The sequence below is a fragment of the Podarcis muralis genome, chromosome Z (genome assembly GCF_964188315.1).
Source record: "Podarcis muralis chromosome Z, rPodMur119.hap1.1, whole genome shotgun sequence".
Taxonomy (NCBI): domain Eukaryota; kingdom Metazoa; phylum Chordata; class Lepidosauria; order Squamata; family Lacertidae; genus Podarcis; species Podarcis muralis.
Genome location: NC_135673.1, coordinates 8,888,884 through 8,904,413, shown reverse-complemented (window position 1 = coordinate 8,904,413; position 15,530 = coordinate 8,888,884). Strand labels below are relative to the sequence as shown.

The 15,530-nt window shown below is 46.5% G+C and overlaps 2 protein-coding genes across 3 annotated transcripts in view; one reads left to right on the top strand and one right to left on the bottom strand.

Moving 5' to 3' along the window:
- NIBAN2 (niban apoptosis regulator 2) overlaps positions 1-4,114 on the top strand; it is a 95,559-nt gene extending 91,445 nt beyond the window's left edge. Inside the window, exon 14 of the mRNA XM_028715169.2 lies at positions 291-4,114. Coding sequence (XP_028571002.2) covers positions 291-1,039 — 749 coding nt within the window. The 3' untranslated portion in view covers positions 1,040-4,114. The remainder of the gene's footprint in view (positions 1-290) is intronic.
- The window catches only part of SLC31A2 (solute carrier family 31 member 2), a 989,995-nt gene that overhangs the window by 971,440 nt on the left and 3,025 nt on the right, over positions 1-15,530 (bottom strand). Inside the window, exons 2-4 of one of the 2 annotated variants that reach the window (XR_013391343.1) lie at positions 10,239-10,305; positions 8,131-8,323; positions 7,381-7,895 (exon numbers count right to left, since the gene is read on the bottom strand). Coding sequence is in view for 1 of the 2 variants with exons in the window: in XM_028715200.2 (XP_028571033.2) it covers positions 7,727-7,895; positions 8,131-8,323; positions 10,239-10,305 (429 nt within the window). In the remaining variant the exon portion in view is untranslated. Of the gene's footprint in view, positions 1-5,850; positions 7,896-8,130; positions 8,324-10,238; positions 10,306-15,530 lie in introns of those variants that run through there. The other variant, XM_028715200.2, reaches the window with a different exon arrangement.

Below are 15,530 nucleotides of genomic sequence, written 5' to 3'. Positions count from 1 at the left end.
GCATGACAAGGCCGCTTTTGGCGAACCAAAGCAGCACACAGAAATGCCGTTTACCTTCCCGCCGGAGTGGTACCTATTTATCTACTTGCACTTTGTGCTTTCGAACTGCTAGGGGGCCTCTTAACAACACTCAGCACCTTCAACAAACTACAGTTCTCATAATTCTTTGGGGGGGAAGATATGACTGCTTAAAGTGGTATCATCGCACTTTAAATGCCTGGTGTGGATGTGGCCTTATGCATTGTCCCATTAGTGGTCCTGTTCATGCTCCTTACTTTTCCACATTTCAGCTGTGAAGGAGGCAGCTGTGCAGCGGAAGCACAACCTGTACCGCGACAGCATCGTGATGCACAACAGCGACCCCAACCTCCACTTGCTTGGCGAGGAGACGCCCATCAACTGGGAGGAGGAGTTCGGCAGGCAGTCGGACTCAGACCCGCCAGATGAGAAGCAGCGCCGGGCCAAGCAAGTCGTTTCCGTCATCCACGTTGACGAAGAGGCCCTTCCCTACGAGGTCACTTCCCTGGAGGGGTCCCCAGGTGCAGCTGAGCTGGAGCCCGAGGGGGTTGACCGCAGTCCTTCCCCTCCTGTGCAGGGGTCCCCTGACAGTGTGAAGGACCTTCGTACGATGCTGGTGAAGGAGATCTGCGTCAAGGCTCCGCTAGAGAAGGCTGATTCCCAGCTGGGCAATGGCACCATTGCCCAGAAGAGCGAAGTAGACCCCAAACACATGGAGGGGGAGGAGGAGGAGGAAGCCACCAGGGAGGCAGGCAAGCAAACGCCACAACATCCCGCTGAGTGCCAGGTGGAGGCGCAGGAGGCTACGGACTCCATGCCCACTTCTCCTGCCCAGTCGCCTTCCCTGGCTGCCGACGGGGGGTCCTGTGTGGGCTGCCTTGAGCCTAGCGATAAGGAGACAGGGGAGGAGACGGGGGTGCAAGTGGAGGTGACCCCAGTTTGTGAGACGAGCATGGAATCCTTTGTGGAGAACAGCCATGGGGCTACAGAAGGCAGCGAAGGGGTGCAGACTCAGTTCTAGGACAGCTGCCCCACCTCTTATGCAAGAGGGTTCCTCTATTGGCTGTGTCAATGCCAAAGACAGACTCGAATTGGGGGACCCTGTGGGGGGCGCTGTGGGGGGGGAGAAGGCAGGCAGGGCGAGGGGAGAGCAAAGTGCCTAAAGTTGGTTCTTTGGCCTCCTTAATTTGCATGTGCTCAATCCATCCAGAGAAGTATTGGGAGGGAGCACAGGGGATGGGATGGAGGAGCCCCAGAAATAATACCAGTTCTTCTAGCTGTCTCTCTTGGGACCATGCTGACGGTTCTGGGCTTCTGTAGGCCTGGAATTATGTTGGCTTCCTCACTTTCATTTCCTTTGCACCTTTCGTTCACAATTGGCTCATCAGGGGTCTCCTTCCCCCATTCCAGTTCTACTGAAAAGACACTTTACCTTGGATGCCAGGGAATGCCTGGGGTACAGGAACAGAATGACAGCTGCTTCCCTCCTCCTTGCCCTCCACTACAGATATAGAAAATGCTTTTCTGCATTTCTTCCAATCCACCTTCATTTTCTTGGAACTTGGTTGCGTTTTAATCCAGTCTCGTTGCCCCACTGATAATTATATATATTTTTTAAGGGTAGTCATCTTCTTTTAACTGTTTCACAAGTAAGAAAATCTCATCACCTGTGCATCTCCACCTCTCTTCCCCAGCATTGACAGCCATGTCTTAGTGTAGTTCCGCAACTCTCACCACTTGGAGAGATTTGAGGATCTGGGTAGGAATATTAGCTGCAGGACCTAGTAGGTAGAGCCAGCGAGTCCCTTTTCGCTAGAGAATGACGATGCAAATGAAGGTTAGAGAAACCGGATGTGGCAGTTGTTAAGGCCGAACGAGGGAAGTGTGTAGCAGAAAGCAGTGAACGTATGTGGATGAGGGCAAAGCTGCGGAATAAGTTTTCTTCCCTGCCCAGGGAGGGGTCAAGTAACATACATCTTGTAGGTTTACCACCAATGCAAGAAACTGGGTAGATATGTTAATGGTGGTGGCTTGTATCCAATACTCATCTTACTCAGAGTAGGCCTCTCTCTGTGCCCAATTTATAGGCAAGGAAAATTATAAGAGAACTTGCCCGCTTTGTTTTAGAACGTTTTCTTCATTGGTGACGCTGGGTGGATGGGGAATGCAAACTGAATGCCATAGCAATGGGTTGTCCCATTGAAAGTGTGCATGTGTGCACATATTGGATTTACAAAAATATCCACTTTTCTTTTTACCCCTGATGGGTAAAAGGAATATGGTTATTGCCTCCTGGAGCTTCTAGGGATTGTGCCGAAACTTAGTCCTTGCTTGGAGGCAGACCCACTGAAATTAATAGACGCGAGTCTCTGTCAGAGAAAAAGGTGGGGATTTAAAGCCTGGTACAGGTGAAACTGAGAGGAGATATGATAGCCATCTTCAAATACCTAAAGGGCTGCCACATGGAGGCTGGAGCAAGCTTTTCTCCAGCTCCAGAGGACCCAAACCTACATCAGGAAGAACTTTCTGATGGAAAGAGCTGTTTGACAGTGGGGGTGTCTCCTTCCAGAAATGGTGGGCTCTCCTTCCTTGGAGGTTTTTAAGCAGAGGCTGGGTGGCCATCTGTCCTGGATGCTTTAGCTGAGATTCCTGCATTGCACGGGGTTGGACTAGATGACCCTTGGGGTCGCTTCCAACTCTATAGTTCTACGATTCTGTGAAATAAATGTATAATATTAATAATATGGTGAACTTAGGCACATTTCAGTGAGTCTGCTCTGAGTAGGGTAGCTTTGGATGCACCGCTGGGTTTTCCTGTTACCTGAGGGTTTGTACACTCATTTCTCAGCATATCTGACTCTATGAGGCAAATCAAATTTGAGGAGCTTGTCATCCCAGAAAGTGTAGGGTGGTCAATCCTTAGCCATGGGAGGACTGTTCTAGATAATATCCAGAAGTTGTATATTTGAGAGTGGTTTATTACAAGTTTTCCCCCATCAGTCCACTCTTGTTTCCCTCTTGCTCTGTGCCCCCAAATAACTGTTTATCTTTAAGGCTATTTTTTTGGAATGTTGATGTGTATAGTTGCCTTCATAGGAAGGAGCGGACCTCTGGAAGCTGAAATGGACACAATGCTTCTCAGTCTTGGACCACTGGATGTTGCTGGACTACAGTTGCCATCATCCCTGAATGCTGGCTAAGCTGGCTGGAGATGATGGGAGTTGTAGTCCAACACCATCTGGGTAATCCAAAGTTGACTAACACTGAGTGGGCCTCTTGTACAGGAATGCGGAACCTGCGGCCCTCCAGGTGTTGGCGGCCCTCCCCCACCATTCCTAGTCACTGGCTACACTGGTTGATGGGAACAACACCTGGAGGCCTTCCGGTTCCGTATCCCCGTCACGTTTCCTCTTCCCCAGTGGCCAAGTTGTTGCTTTCACCTATCAAATATGCTTTTATAGGTGCAGGAGGGCAGGGAAGCAAATGGACATGGGTACATTTGTATGTGTTTTAGCTAAGGTGGTGACAGAATGACGTTTTAGAATGAAAACAGTGGAGGCCAATGGGGCATCTGGCTTCCACTAAAGTTAGAGGGAGTGGGTAGGGAGCAAGCCCACCAAAGGCTCTAGCGACTTAGAAATGGAGTGTCTTAATGTCAATGCAGAACTATTGTAAACTTTTCCAAAGGGCAATGGGAAGACTGAATGGCCATGATGGGAAGACTGAATGACCATGATCCAAGCCTTGCATGTAAATGCACATTGCACACACACACGCACACACACACATATTCCTGCAGTTGTGGCACCATGCCAGTTTCAAAGTGCTTGTTCATTATTCCCTTAATGTCTCTTTAAGATTTTTTTTTATTTTTATTTTTTGGAGGAGGGGATGGAGACCTATTTAGCCATTCATTTTCACTTTCTCTCTCTGCTCTTCGTAAAACAAAAAGTGCCTTAATCTTGGGAACTAAAGCCTGCCATCTTTTTACCTTTTTTCTTCCAGTATACTTTATTGCAAAACTTATACCAAATGTTTAAGAGGGGGGAAATGTGGCTTATATATTATTAATAAAATCTAGATTTATTTAAGATCAGTACAGCCTGCCTCCTCCTTCCCATCGCTTGGGCTCTTGACAAAAAGACGTTTGGAAATTTTGTGTGCTTGAAAGAGAGGACACAGCCTCTTGTCAGACAGGCCTCCAATTGATTTTACTGTGGCTGCATTCACACTGCATTTTATTCCCATTTCCCTGACATTTCTCAAGCTGTTCATTCCCCCCATTGCTTTTGAGCTTTCACACAACACAAAGTTACTTTCAGAAAAGCAATGGGACATAGCACGAAAGATCCATTTGCAGAAAATCATGGGAGAAAAGTAACAAAATTTGGGGTGGTATTCTGGCCTACGGTTCTTTCCTACTGTTTTCATAGTGGGGATTCATGGGGGAACAGAGGGTGGGGAAGTAGCAACATTTGTTGTTGGGGGACCAACCCTGTGTTACAAAGATGTCTGCAAATGTGAGAGGAAGTCTGGCAACATCAGCCCTGCTGTGTGGGAATCCCTTGCAGAGGACAGCAGTGTCTGGAGACAGTCAGGTTGTGCATCCACAGCAGTGACCAGAGGAGGAATGACTGCTGTGAGAAGCACCGAGAGAAGAAATGTCATGGCAGCACAACCGGACACCTTCACCTGCCCCACCTGCAGCAAAACTTGTCTCTCCTGCATTGGTCTCTACAGCCACAGCAGGCGCTGCAACTGTCCAACAGCTTGACTTCACCTCCAAAGGCCACTCCTCCATTGTCTCCTAAGACAAAGGGATGCCAACACCAACACCCTCACTGGTGGGAATGAAATTTAGCACATGGTGCTGGTGTTTTGGCAAAAAACAAACAAACCCACTGTTCCATAATGCAACGGGTACTGCAGTGTGAAAAGAACATTAGAAAATGGACAGAAGTGTTGGCATTACAATCAAGAAAACTAATGCAATAACCCCTCACATCTAAATGCACTTTTGGCCCTCCTGCATTCTTCCTCACTTGAGTCTGGTTCAAAGGATGGGGGGGGGGAATCTATGGACCACCATATGTTGTTGAACTCCCATAATCTCTGTTTATCTATCTATCCACTGCTATTCATAAAATCCAGGTGGTTTACAACAATCATCCCTGTCCATTGGCTTTGCTGCCTGGGCCTTAGGAGTCCCAACAGTAGCTGTCTGGGATACAGGATCCTCCTCCCCTGTAAGACTCTCACAGACAGCCAAACTCTACTACTGATAACTCCAGCCTCTTTTATTCTCCCCCAGCCAAGACTCTTTTTGTCCTGATCTACAATTTAAGCATTTTTAACCTCCCTTAGGATGGGCTCTCTAGCCAACCATGAAACAGCCATCCTGTTTGCTTTGCATTCATCCTGCTCTGTGTGCTAGGTGGTGTGCCATCACCACCCGTCTGTTGAGCATCCATTCTGTTTGGTTTGTGGAGAGGCTAGCATACAGCAAATGTGATTACCTTGCTTTATGATGCCTTTCCCATTCTTTCCTTAGCTCAGAAAGTTCATTTTTGGTTGGGCTGGGGCGGGGCGGGGAAGACAAGTGAGCATGCTGTACAAGAGCATCAGATCACCTTCGATGGCTCGCCCTGAATTTGCCAGCTTGTGATTGAATCCCAGCCAAAAGTAGCAACAGTCTGGAATGATCCACAGAGGTATGTGCTGAACGTGCTTAAGCAGTTTTGGGGGAAGAAAGTGTAGTTTTCACATGCAGGAACAACCTGAGACACCCTTCACCTAATTTGAAGACCATAAAGAAACTTCTGAAATCTGATGTGTTAAGTAAAATATTTTATTTGTCATTGATTTTTGCATCAGATTTCATAGCACATTCATTTTTAATTTAGCCATACAAACATTTTTCCTTGGTTCAGCATCTGGAGCCATAATGGCGCCCTCTAGTTGTGCTGGACAACAGCGCCCATAATCTCTGATCACTGATCATGTTGACGGGGCGCCAATGGGAACTGCAGACCAACAATATCCAGAAGGCACCACATAGGCTATCCTTGCTAAACACCCTGTGTACATTATCCTCCCAACACAGTATTCCAGGTGTGGTCTGACCAAAGCAGAATAAAGTGGTACTGTTACCATGGCCTGACTATGTATGAGGCAGCTCTCTGTCCCCCACGCATTGACCAGACCCAGTCCTGCAAGGCATTAGTGAGGCTAACATTTGATTCCCCCACTCTTTACAGCCTCACCCATGTGGTGGTGAGTCCCTTATGTTAATTATGCAGAGTCTTCCCTTTTGTGCCCTGAATCCAATATCCCCACCCCCAGAAAAATAAAAGAATGTAAGAGCTCTATTGGTCAAAACCAAAGGCTTTACATATAGTCTGGCAGCCTGTTCTCACAGTGGACAAAAGAAGAGCATCTGGGTCAGACCAGTGGCCCAAATATTCTGGCATCCTGTTCTGAGAGTGGCCAACCAGACACTTCCATTGGAAGCCCTTAAGCAGAACCCAAACACCAGAGTCCTTTCCCCTCCTGTGGGTTCCAGCAACTGGGATTCAGAAGCATACTGCCTGTGACTGTGGCAGTGGGCAACCAGTTGCCTATGGGAATCCTGTAAGCAGGATATGCGCTGAATGGCTCTTTTCCCATTCATGATCCTCAGCAACTGGGATTCAGAGGCGTGTTGGAGAGGTAGGACCTAGTCATCACAACTGGCAGCCACCTGTAACATTATCCTCTGTGAAATTTGTCCAGCTGCCCAAGTTGATGGCTATAACAGTAATGCATCCCATAGCTTGCTTACTTATGTGCTGTATGAAGAAGCACTTCCCTCCTGAATGCTAGAGCCTCCCGCCATTCTGAGTTATTGGATGGCCCCAGTTCTAGGTTTATGAGAAGTGGGGGGGGGGACACTCCTCCTAATCCCCTTTCTTCCCATTATGTATAATTTTATATATCTCCACCATTGCCCTCCTACGCTAAAAAGCCTGCAAGAGAATGCAACCGAATAGCACAGCATGTGCTTTGAATGAAGTTGGCATGGGTTCCACACCCTCAGAGGACAGAGCGTAGCGGGGTTGGTAAAGTTGCCCCCGCACCTCACTTTAAAGAGTTCCTATCAGTCAGAGTGGACAGTGCAAGGCTCAGCTGACTACAGTGGTACCTCGGGTTAAGAACTTAATTTGTTCCAGAGGTCTGTTCTTAACATGAAACTGTTCTTAACCTGAGGTACCAGCTAATGGGGCCTCCTGCTGCCGCCGCGCCACCAGAGCACAATTTCTGTTCTCATCCTGAAGCAAAGTTCTTAACCCAAGATACTATTTCTGGGTTAGCGGAGTCTGTAACCTGAAGCGTCTGTAACCCGAGGTACCACTGTTACACATCCTGAGGGTAGAAAGCGAAACATCTCTGTTCTAGCTACTGAGCATTTGTTCCAAGGCACTTAGTAAAGGCAGTTACAAATAAATTCCAGTGAAAGGACAAAAAGTCATTCTCAAAAAGGTAGAAGGTGCAAATGTCCTGCCTGTGGAAGTTAGAGGATGGGGAGCAGGGGAAAGGATCTTGGAACTACAACAGGGTGACTCCTGTTTACCCAGTTCAGTATTCCAAGCACCACAGATCTGTTCCCAAGGCAGGAGTCTCCAGTTAATCGGCACTGTTAAACCATCTTCCTGCGCTGATGCCAGTGCTGCTATCTGGGACTGATCAGTGGGTATGCTATGTAGTAGCCAATGGCAGAGCCCGCAATCACTCCCAGGAAGATCCACGTGTTGTAGGACATCACCGCCAGCATCACCAGGTAACCGAGGACCACTTGGACCACATGGAGCAGGGTCTGGACGACATGCCATGAAAACCAACTTTTCCAAAAGGAAAGAGAAACAAATGTCAGGGCTTATCTACACTTAACTTCCCTCCATGCTTCCCAGGCACAGTCTGCACTTTAAAGCTCTGTGTCTGAACGCACTTTCCCTGCCCCTCCCCTCCAGAGCTTTTCCCATGAAAACCCGCCCTTTAAAGCGGAATCAGAGCAAACGTCAATACAGGTTTTCTGCAGATTGCTGTTTGCTTCCCCACCCCACCCCATTTTTTTACTTCTTCGGGGAGCTGCTTAGCTGTTCCAGGCCCGTGTTAATAGATGCCCTTTCTGGCTCTCTCAAGGTCTCCTGGCTGATGCTGGAGGCAATGGATGGCGGCATTGTGTACTGAAGCACTTTCGCCTTGCCAGCTTTTATGAATTCATACAACACCGCAAGCAGCATGATCACCAGTACTGAGAACACCATCCCTGTTGGGTAAAAAAACAGATTTATGGTTGGAGCTGGGATGGGTGGGTGTAAAAATATATTTGTACACAACCATTCCCAAACCTCTGTGTAACTACAGACTGCATAATTCAACTGCAGGATTCCATTTCCTGCAAACCTTATCTTTGGGGGGCGTTTTGGGGTTTTTTAAGAGTGCAAGTTTCTAGCCCATGTGTGTGTTAAGATAAGCTTACTTCTGGGAGGGGAAAATCAAGGAGTATTCATTTTATATGCACTTTTAGCACTCTGTGGCACAGCTGAAATATTAAAATGCAATAAAGATAATGGTGTACTGATAATACGCTGATAATACAACTATTAAGAGGCAAGCATGGTAATGATATCCAAAACAGTTACATCAGCACCTGCTCATATCAAAAGATCATTCATTATTATAAATACCCTCTTTATCAAAACAACAATAAGCTGCAGGAGGCTCAATAAGACTTCCAGAGTGAGAGGAAATGAAGGAGATTCAGGCTGCAACCTTCCACTCACTTTTCTAGGAGTAAGACCTATAGAACTCAGTGGGACTTAATCCCAGGTGTAGACATGTGTAGGATTACAATGTCAAATTGCAGCATTGCTTTTGCTATCCATCTTTCAAACGTTTTTACATACCTGTTTTTAATCAACAATTTTAAGGTTCTATTTTATATTTTGTAATATTTTTATATTTTGTTATATTTTGCTCGTCTGTAGGGAGCTAGATATGATCTCAAGAAACCTACCAGAGCCTCAACAATTATATCCTTGTCCAAAAGGCATGTGCTCTGTGTGTGTGTTCATGTAAATTACATAATTCACTCACGTGCCTGTGTCCATCCTCCCTTAACTCTGTGTCTGTATGCTTTTTAGCTGTTTTTTAACTGTTGTGCGTAAAAGCGGGGGGTGTGTGTGTGTGTGTCTTAAACTTTTATTTGGGGAGGTGGGGTGAAGGTTGAGTCTCTTCCAGACCTATTCTACCTTTCACATATATCCAACAATCCCTGAATTAGCATCCAGATGTCCTTGCACAAAGTCCAGCATGGTCCGTAGTCAGGAATTGTGGGATTTGTAGTTCGGCATCATTTGGAAAGCAGCAGGTTCCGTACCCTTGGCATGGAGGAAGTTCTCCTTAACCACCTTCTCTGCCCCTGAAGGGAGCTGCAGTTCTCACAAACTCCCCATTCTTTTACCACACCATGCATGACAGAGATGAGACTGGAGAGTAAGCTATCTTATACCAAGTCACACCAATGGTCCATGTAGTTAGGTAATGTCTCTCCCAGCTCTACCTGGAGATGATGGGGATAGAACCCATAACCTCCTACATGCAAAGCAGATGCTCTGCCACTGAGCCACAGCTGATATATTATGGACAATTGGTCTTCTATGGGCTTTTCCACACTGACCTTTCCACTGCTCTTTCCATGCACAGCAGAGTATTAAAACTCTGTGTCCAAGTGCCCCCTTTTTTTGCTCCAGAGCTTTCCTACAAAACCCCAATCTTTATAAGCAAACAGCAATCTCTGGAAAAGCAGAATCACCCTTTGCTCCAATTGAGCACTAAAGAGTAGTTTTTTGCAGGGGAAGCTCCAGGGCAAAGAGTGCTCAGATACAAGAATTTTAAAGTGCAAGCCTGTGTCTGGAAAGAGTAGGGTAAAAACTAAGTACAGTATGGATAAATCCTGTGTTAGTTTGTTTGACTTCTTCCTTCTTGGCCCTCAAAACTATTACGAAGCCAAGCATTCTAGGGAGTCAGTTGCCTAGGGAAGTCTTAGGCATGGCACAGAGCAAGCTTTGTCATCTTTGTTTCTGAGGCTAAGGTTTCATATAATCTTCCCTCATCCTCAAGGACCTTTCTTGTTGCCTCAGCAGCTCAAATTTACTTAAGAGATAAGGCTGTTTTCTTACCTGCTGGGGTGTGCGTTTCCCAGAAGTCAAAAAGAAGGACCACGTTGTCCGAGAAATAGAAAAACATCTGTAGAGGATGGATGGGAAGGAGGAAGAATTAACAAAGAGGAAACACTGGCAAGGTTTCTGGGGCTAGCTATGGACCAAGGGTGGGTGAATCTGCCAATCTCAGTTTCTCCTCTTTCCAATTCAATCCACTAATTTCTCCTTTACCTCCAGAATTACGGGTCAATGAATCTGTCAATTTCAGTATCTCACTTATCAGGTCTTAATTTCATTTCTCCACAATTCCACGTCAGCGTGCAATTCTTTTTTAAGTGCTCATGATAATCTACCAACATGCTAGTGCAAACTTCTCCTGATACACTTTGTTTTGCTTATTATCTTCACACACACACACATTTATGCACAATTTACCCTAGTATATGTAAAGTAGCCCCACTAGGTTCCTGGTTGATAGGCCAGTTTAATAAGCCAGAGCCCCAAATCTAATTACCTAAATCCAGGGCAGGCTTATGCAAGATCTTGAACAGCCTCCACTAATCTGGTGCCCTGCCAACATCATCAGCCCCAGCAAGCATGACCGTTCATTGCTGGGACAGTTGGAGGTGTAGTTGAACAGATCTGGAAGGCACCAGGTTGACGCAGATTGATCCACTGTGACTGGTAGGGCAGAAAGCAAGGACCCCAAGAGCAGGTAGTGCCAGGGCCAATGAGAGGTGGGGCCCACTAATTCTAGTGCTTCCCCCACCCTCCTCCTTTCTGAGTCCTACAAGGGCAACACCAGGACCAAAAGTACATGACATGAGGAACAGTGTGTAAGTTCTCCTGTCCCATTTTCTGATCTTCTTTTCAAACTGCAGTAGTACCTGTTGTGTTATCGGGGGGCGGGGGGCGGTGTTGACTGATATACCAGCATGCCATGTTAAATTTAATTCACACCAGCAGGCACAGTGCAGCACAACATCTAACATCATTGGACAGTGTTGCCACACCCCAACTTTTCCCCAGTGAAAATGGCAGGAAAGAACTGCATGCCAGGTTGCTGCCCCAAATTTTGTCACTTCCCTCTACAGCACATGCATAAACCCCTGTCTTGACTGCTGGACCCAATCTTGGTCTCAGCTGCACCATTTGCCGGAGCCTGTCTTTGCATGCAGGGGAAGCCCCTCACTCACTGAGGGTTTGAGACCCAGCAGCTACCCTCGCCTGGTTTACCCGGCCAAGGGAAGCCATCCCCAAGGTGTGCCCACTCTTGCATGCTGGAAGCTTCCACCAGAGGTACTGCCCCTCCCCTAACACCCCATACACCCCAGAAGTGCCCCCTCTATATACATAGAACGTGTGATAAGGGCTTGCATCCTATATTTATTGAGAGTATTTGCACCCTGCTGTTCTGCCAGAAAGGCTCCCAGAGCAGCTTACACACAATCAAAACAAGGCAGTTCTTACCCACAAGGCTTACACCCACAAGGGAAAAGGGAAGGAAGAGGAAAAACAAAACTCAGGCGCAAGTTTCTAAATTGTTGTTCCTATATTGACCAAGAGGGGCAGGAGGTGCCTGGTGGAGCGGGGCCTCTGACAAAGTTGATGAAATGAGCCCTGCTTCCCATCGCTCCTGGTCTGGTGGAATGGCAGCTGAGGTGAGAGGAGGCCTGATGGACTTGGCCTGTCATAGCAGAGCTGATGGAGTGACGTCTGCTTCCCAGCTCTCCCATGGCTCTATAGTCATTCACTATTTTACTCTACTGAGGTGTGGCTGGTACTGATAGGAGCTAGAGCTAAATATGTTTTAGGGTTAGGAGCTTGGTGGAATAATAATAATAATAATAATAATAATAATAATAATAATAATAATTTATTGTTACCCCACCCATCTGGCTGGGTCTCCCTAGCCACTCTGGGCGGCTTCCAACGAAGATTAAAAATACATTAAAATGTCACACATTAAAAACTTCCCTGAACAGGCTGCCTTCAGATGTCTTCCAAATGTCAGGTAGTTGTTTATCTCTTTGACATCTGATGGGACGGCGTTCCACAGGGCGGGCGCCACTACCGAGAAGGCCCTCTGCCTGGTTCCCTGTAGCTTGGCTTCTCGCAGAGAAGGAACCACCAGAAGGCCCTCAGCACTGGACCACAGTGTCCGGGTAGAACGATGTGGGTGGAGATGCTCCTTCAGGTATACTGGGCCAAGGCCGTTTAGGGTTTTAAAGGTCAGCACCAACACTTTGAATTGTGCTCGGAAATGTACTGGGAGCCAATGTAGGCTCTGAACCCAGAAGCTCCTAGTTTGATCCCTGGAACCTCCAGATGACCAGTCAGTCACAGACCTTGTGTGTGTGTGTGTGTGTGTGTGTGTGTGTGTGTGTGTGTCTGTGTATATGTAATTTACCACAGGTGTGTCAGGGCGACTCAACCAGTAACATAGGCTATATTTGACAACCTGTACCACTGGTTTGATTCTGTACAAGGAAGTTCTTTATCATGTGCCATTTTCATCATCCCAACCTATGATTATCTGTCATCTTATTCCAACTAATTGTTGGGTCTCTGTTTTGCTTATTAATGTGGAAGCTCTATTACGGTATGGTCAAAAACAGGGTCAGCGTCTTTGCAAATCCCTCATTCACAGGGTCAGTGAATTCCGGGCAGCACCAGTTTCTTGGTGCCAAATTCCACACCTGTGTCGGATCTTTGAACAGAAATTGTTCACTTCAAGTTGAATCTCTCTTGAAACATGCAAAACTGAGAATGTGAGAGGAGAACCAAAACTGTATTATGCAAAAGCTGGTTTCCTAAGAGGCAGATTCTCAGGGTCAGTTGCAAAAGCCTGTGGAGTGGATGGCGTATTTAGGTCCCATCCCTGCTCAAGTTCTGGAGAGCCACTGCCAGCCAGAGAAGAAAATGGGTTAGATCAGTGTTTTTCAGCCTTAGGTCTCTAGATGTCTCTGGACTCCAGCTCCCATAACCCTTGACCAATGAGCTTGCTGGCTGGGGGTAGATGGGGTCCAAAAACATTTATAATAATAATAATTTATTATTTCTACTCCACCCATCTGGCTGGATTTAGAGGGCCACAGGTTCCCCACCCTTGCATAATTTATTATTATCAATAACTATGATTGTGTTCTATCACATTCTTCCTCCCATAGGAGTCCAGGGCAGTTAACATCATTAAAAAAGTATATTCACAATAATTAAAGCATTCAAAACTACATCTCTTAAAAGCCACTTTGAGGAAATTTCTCAGTAAGTGGGATGTAATTTTTTAATTAAATTAAAATAAACCTAATCTTCTTTGCATACAGAAGGTCCCAGGCTCAAACGCTGTCTTCTCCAGGTAGCACTGGAAAAACTCCTGTCTGAAACCCAAGTGTGTTGCTGCTTGCCAGTGTCAACAATACTGAGATTTTTAACGCTCAACCTAAAGCAATAAGTTGAACATATACCGTCTGCCAAAGAAACTCCAATGGGAGTTGAGGAAATTCACACAAGACTGGGCATGTCTAGGTGTGAGGTCGCAATTATTGGGTTGCTGTGAATGAAAGAGATGGAGGCGGAAACAGAACCAGGACTGATTCTTTCATTGCAAAAGAGCTTGGGAAGAAAGCTGTGGTTTCTAATCAGTGGGATAATCGGGTAAACACTTCTAGCAGATCACATGAAGGGAGAACAGAGAACTGGAGAATTTCCTATGTTTCACTAATTCCTGAGGAACATAGGAAGCTGCCAGACCACTGCTCTACCTAGTTCAGTATTGTCCACAGCAGTGTTTACCAACCTTGGGTCTCCAGTTGTTTTTCGACTACAATTCCCATCATACCTGACCACTGGTCTTGCTAGCTAAGGATGACAGGTGTTGTAGTCCAATAACAGCTTGGGACCTAAGGCTCATTCTGCATGAGAATCAGATCTACGTTTTCTTCTGGTCAGTGAGGGGTATGGCCTGAACAAAGAAGCCACAGCTGAGGAAGGAGTATCGCCTAGGGTGAGTCCCAAAGGTCCAATAAAGAACACTGGAGGGAGACACTTGGCCCTTGGGGCTGTTTTCTCCCTTCCCTGGCATATTTACAGGGATACACAAAGTCTTGTTTGCCCTGTGATTCTCAGATGAAGGTGGTATAGAAATTTAATTAATAATAATGATAATAAATTAGTCAGGCTTGTCAACTGAATCAGATTTCTCCATCCATCCCTAAAATGAATGCAGTGGGACTTCTCATAAAATAAGAATAGCACACTCTCACATTGAAATCAAGGGGACTTAAAAGGACTTTGCTTTGACTGGCTTGTACTCATAGTATTTACGCTGGGGACTACAATAAACATCAGAGTCCTCTTCCATAGGAAGTTGCATCAGCCTGTTACAGCAAATGCAAAAGAATGAGACTGGCCTATTGAGACCTACTTCCAAGTATGCATTCACAGGATAGCTCTACTAAGGTGGGACAGTTTGGCACATACTCAAGTAGGACTTCCTGAGTAAACAGGCAGGTAGTCAGGATGCGGAAGCAGTACTGTCTAACCTACTTTCAAGGAACCAAAGAACAGCTTCTGGTTATACTGGGAAAGCCCACTGAGGAAGCATGACTCATATCACCCCACTGCCTTTTTCATGCACACACATGTTGCATTATTTTAATTAGCAAAATACTTATTTAAAAGCCATTAGAGAAAATGGGAAGGGGGATGGGATTGCAACAAGAAAATTCAGAGCCTTGTCAAGTTACATCAGATTCACCTCCAAACCCAGTAGTGGCTGGTGCCCTCTGGGAGACAACTTTTCTTCAATTGCTGGCCTTCGGAATGACTAGGAAATACCTGGATGCAGTGGTGATTGGTGCCCATTGAGGCAGATGGTGCCATAGTCAACGAGAGGCAGAGACAACTCATTCTAGTTTGGCCCCCACCCTCCTCCCCGTTGAGTTCTACAAGGGCAACACTGAAACCAAGGAGGAAGCTGACTGGCAGTTCCACTCCCTGGACTGACTGTAAGTAGGAAGGCAGGGAGTAGAAAGGCTGGCTGAGATTGGTGGAACGGGGCTCCATTTATCCCAATGGACCAGCCCCCACTCTCCAGCTCTCTCTTGTCCTCCGCTTGCCTTTTGGGAAGACAATAGGATTGGCCTGGATTGAAACTCAGGTTGCAAATCCACACACACCAGTCCAAGGGCTATTTCACATTGACGAAGGCTCTTCTGTTCCTGCTGCCCATTTACCAAGGGACGCGGGTGGCGCTGTGGGTAAAAGTCTCAGCGCCTAGGACTTGCCGATCGCATGGTTGGCGGTTCG